Below are 4,437 nucleotides of genomic sequence, written 5' to 3' on the forward strand. Positions count from 1 at the left end.
TTTTTTTTTTTACCCTTTTGTTTGCTAACAAATTTCGAGCGAACGTGTTTCATTGCGACGCCCTTGCACCAAAATGTAAGACTGAACCTTGCCGATACATCAACTGAATTTTAGCCCCCGCGTTTGGAAATTTAAATTTAAAACGAGAGAGACAATACAGCACTTTCATGTTATATTCAGAGACGAGAAGGAACCGTGTGGTGATTTTTATCTAAATTTAATCTAGACTCAGGATTAATTAGCCTGTCATCGCCAGAAATTCAAAGAGAGTCAACACAGTTATCATTTTCTAAAATTGTCAGAAATTACGCAACTGGTATACTAACGGATCCAAATTCCAGTTCATATATTAAGCAGCTTGGGAAGGAGGCTCGAGGCATCCAATATTGCTTTAATAAAATTCCTCGTCTCGTTCTCCCTGATCGGCATGTCGCTCGAAGAGAATAATGGCACAACAGTTTACAAGCGGACCTGCCTGATTCTACCGCCCCAGATGAGTTCCAGGGGCATATGGGTGGGCCATCACGGGGAATTCATCCAAAGCCCTCTGCCAACTCTGCTGATGCAAATGTGCATTGTTTTTTTTGGGACCCTCTTCTTCCACTGCTTACTCACTCGTTTAAGATTCCCCAGATTCACTTCCATGATCATCGTAAGTCCTCCTATCATCATCATATCCTTTTTTGAATTTCGTCTAGCTTTTTGCTTAATAATTAATGGGGCGTTTGAACGACTAATATGCAGATGGGCTTAGTCCTAGGAAATACCTTTGGCAAAACAAGTGTCGAAAAGGTTATTTTCCCCTTTGATTCACAAGAAACCTTGGGATTAATCTCGGTGTTTGGTTACATTATGTTCCTCTTTTACATTGGAGTTAAGACAGATATAAGCATGGTTCATAAAACAGGAAGGAAGGCCATAAATGTTGGAGCTGTCGCTATATTGGCTCCGTTTGGGTGCGGCATGTTGGCCCAATATTATGTCTCCTCAAAATACGTGGATTCAAGGCAGTATGCAAAACTTCCATTCATAATCGCCATATGTTCTATATCCCCCTTCCCAGTCATATCCTCTGTGTTGAGTGATTTAAAGATCATGAATTCCGAGTTGGGGCGACTGGGGCTGTCATCAGCACTAGTGAGCGAGACAATAAGCATATTATTGTCGCTCGTGGTTGGCTTCTACAACAACATGATGAATGTGGGGATAATAAGAGCTTCAGCAGATATGGGAGCCGCATTGTTGTTCGTTCTATTTCTCGTGTTCATCCTTCGCCCCTTGATGTTTTGGATTATTAAAAGGACACCAGACGGCTGTTCTGTTAATGATCACTATGTTTATTGCATACTTATAATAGCTTTGATATCATCCTATGCCTCCCATCAGTTCAATTTCTTGGCCCTGTTTTGGCCTTATATCTTGGGTTTGGCCATCCCTGAAGGACCTCCTTTAGGGACTGCCATTATTAAGAAGCTTGACATCTTTGTGACTGGCATTTTCATGCCGCTCTTCGTGACCACGTGTGCAATAAGGGTAGATCTCCAGCAATTCATGAACATTAGGAGGGCAGATGGAAAAGTTGACACATTTATGCTGCAAGTATCCCTCCTCGTTATCATTACTTTTCTTACCAAACTTGTTTCTTGCTTCTTAGTTCCCTTATATGGTAAGATGCCCTGGAAAGATGCCATGACTCTCTCGCTCACTTTGAACTGTAAGGGAATCGTTGAAATGGCCACATGCTCCTTCATCAGAGACATCATGGTATACAATTTATTCTGCCTCTCTGCTTTTTGAAACTCCCTCAAGTACTAAATATGGGAATAATTAACTAATGTCTTATTTGTGTAGGGTTTATCGGATAACGTCTTCTCTTTCCTGATGGCATACATAGTTGTGAATGCAACAATCTTGCCGATCTTGATGAGCTTTATGTATGATCCTTCAAGGAAATATGCAGGTTACACGAAAAGGAATGTCGAGGATTTAAGAAGCAACTCTGAGCTTCGAGTATTGACTTGCATTCACAGACCTGATAATATTCCCCCATCAATTAGCCTTCTTGAGGCAATATACCCAACCAATGAAGAGCCACTCGGTGTCTTCGTGCTTCACCTCATTGAACTAATAGGCAGAGCAACCCCCATTTTCATATGCCACCAGTTGCAAAGGAAGTCCAAAACTAGAAGCTCCTTCACCGACAATGTTCTCGATGCTTTCGGGAGCTTTGAGCAAGAGTTTCATGGGGCATTAACAACGAACACCTTCACGGCCGTATCACCGGCGGAGATGATGAATGATGACATCTGTCATCTAGCACTCGACAAGTTGACCTCCCTCATAGTGCTCCCATTTCACCAAAAATGGTCATCGGATGGGAATAACGTTGAACTAGATGACAAGTCCATAAGAGACCTGAACCACAATGTGCTAGACAAAGCACCATGCTCGGTGGGAATCTTAATAGAGAGAGCACAAATGTCACACATGTTCTCACCGGAGACACCCTACTCAATATGCTTGATATTCATAGGAGGAAATGATGACAGGGAAGCATTTTTTATAGCAAAGAGAATGACAAAGAACCCACACGTGAGGCTGACGGTGATACAATTCAAAGGCGAGAAAGAGAGGAAGGATATAAAAGATTGGGACAGGATGCTGGAAACAAAGATGCTAAAGGAGGTGAAGGAGAAGCAGAGAATAGGGGATGCGAGAGTGACGTACAGAGAAGAGACGGTGAAAGATGGACCAGAGACGGCTCTAATAGTAAGGTCGTTGGTGTACAAGTATGATCTGATAATAGTAGGGAGGAGAGACGGAATAGAGAGTGTGCATACTTCAGGGCTGCTGCAATGGAGCGAGTACCCTGAACTTGGGGTTCTTGGGGATTTGCTTGCCTATATACCAGGCAGGGCTTCTATCTTTGTCATTCAACAACAAAGAATGGCTTCCCAGTTATAGATAGATATCTATGCTTTTCTTCTATCAATGTACTCTTAAGTCTTAGCATTTTGATCGCTTTCTTCTAGATTGATGGTTAAGGGATTTAGACCAATATTGACGCTTGATCAACACTTTTCTTTGATCACTCATCATAGTTTATGTAGTTTTTGGTTGATCACTCTTTTAATATAGGTAAAATTAATTCTGATCAAAGTGTTTGGAAACAAAGTGTATATATATATATATATATATATATTATATTTTTGTATTTCACAATTGTATTATCTCAATTTTGGAGACCTTCGTCGCTAAGACATGGACATTCTTTTCTTTTATAAAATTATTTTAAAAAAATAAATAACACATTTATAGCTCCCTTGTATAAACTAGATTGAGTCTAATGGAAGGAGCTAACCCTTTTACAAAATAGCGAATTAATGTTTAAATTCTTATTAAGAGAAGTGACCATATTTAATATTCGATTATGTCACACAACAAAATTCTATCCAATGAGAGGATCCAAAAATTTTAGACTTATAAAAAAAAAAGGGCTACACCAATTTAAATGTAAAATGAACCCCCTGCTTTAAGATTCTTCATGATTTATATAATTGCGATAGTTGAAAAACATTTGATATGTTTTAGTTCAAAATGCAAGACAAATATATTTACACACACATACACAACAAAGGAGCCTCATCCATGCCATATCACGCTCCAAACTTCACTCTCAAGGCAATCCTCATTTTAGAGTAGACACCAATTCTATAGGAATTGTTGCAGTGCATGGAGACTAGGTAGTGTCGATGAATCTCATTTTAGAATAGACCCCTAATATACTTTGGTCTTATATTTTTTTTTTTCTCAACCATCTCCATTAGCTACACATATTAAAGAAGAGTTTTATTATCAATAGGATAGTTTTTGGAGTAAAACTTGTTAGGGGGTATTTCAAGGGAACTAGTATATGTAATATACATTTTTTCCAAATAACTAATTTAATTAATTAGTCTCTTTAATCATAGTTTTCTTAATCTTTGTAAATTAGTTATCTATCTCATACGTTTAGGATTAGAGGGAGTATTAGGTTTTAAAAAAAACATATTAATTCTTTGCTATATGTACACAATGCAATTTTATTTGAATTTTTTGTCTTATATTAATATTTTTTGCCTAAAAAATTTTATATCAATATGAATGATTATTGATACAATATAACTTTTGATAAAATTAGTATGCATAGAAGAACATGTAAAAAAAATACAAAATATTTTTTCAAAGGGAGTGACAGGGGAAAATCAAAAGAAGAAGATGCGTCACACTGTGAAAGGATTTCATTTTTTTTGGGATGAATTTTATATATTCTTTTTTATTAATGGGAAAAAAACAAAACACAAACTAATTAGGAACAAGACATAATTAAGGACATCATGTCTCGACGAACCACCTCCAACACACTACTTAGAGGTGTAGAAAAGAAATGCAAACCAG

At 37.8% G+C, this 4,437-nt stretch overlaps 1 protein-coding gene across 1 annotated transcript; it reads left to right on the plus strand.

Moving 5' to 3' along the window:
* The first annotated feature begins 427 nt into the window (after nucleotides 1-427).
* On the plus strand, nucleotides 428-2,964 carry LOC129294549 (cation/H(+) antiporter 4-like). Its single transcript, XM_054932971.1, has 3 exons — nucleotides 428-652; nucleotides 745-1,764; nucleotides 1,852-2,964. Exons 1-3 carry the CDS (start codon nucleotides 428-430, stop codon nucleotides 2,962-2,964), a joined length of 2,358 nt encoding a protein of 785 aa, XP_054788946.1.
* Nucleotides 2,965-4,437: the final 1,473 nt, after the last annotated feature.

The sequence above is a fragment of the Prosopis cineraria genome, unplaced genomic scaffold (genome assembly GCF_029017545.1).
Source record: "Prosopis cineraria cultivar Desert tree isolate PC_DT_omini unplaced genomic scaffold, ASM2901754v1 PC15, whole genome shotgun sequence".
Lineage (NCBI taxonomy): Eukaryota > Viridiplantae > Streptophyta > Magnoliopsida > Fabales > Fabaceae > Prosopis > Prosopis cineraria.

Coding starts and splice junctions, on each gene's coding strand:
- LOC129294549 (XM_054932971.1), top strand. CDS start 428: ATGTCGCTCGAAGAGAATAATGGCACAACAGTTTACAAGCGGACCTGC. Junction 653..744: donor GATTCACTTCCATGATCATC/GTAAGTCCTCCT, acceptor ACTAATATGCAG/ATGGGCTTAGTCCTAGGAAA. Junction 1,765..1,851: donor CCTTCATCAGAGACATCATG/GTATACAATTTA, acceptor TTATTTGTGTAG/GGTTTATCGGATAACGTCTT.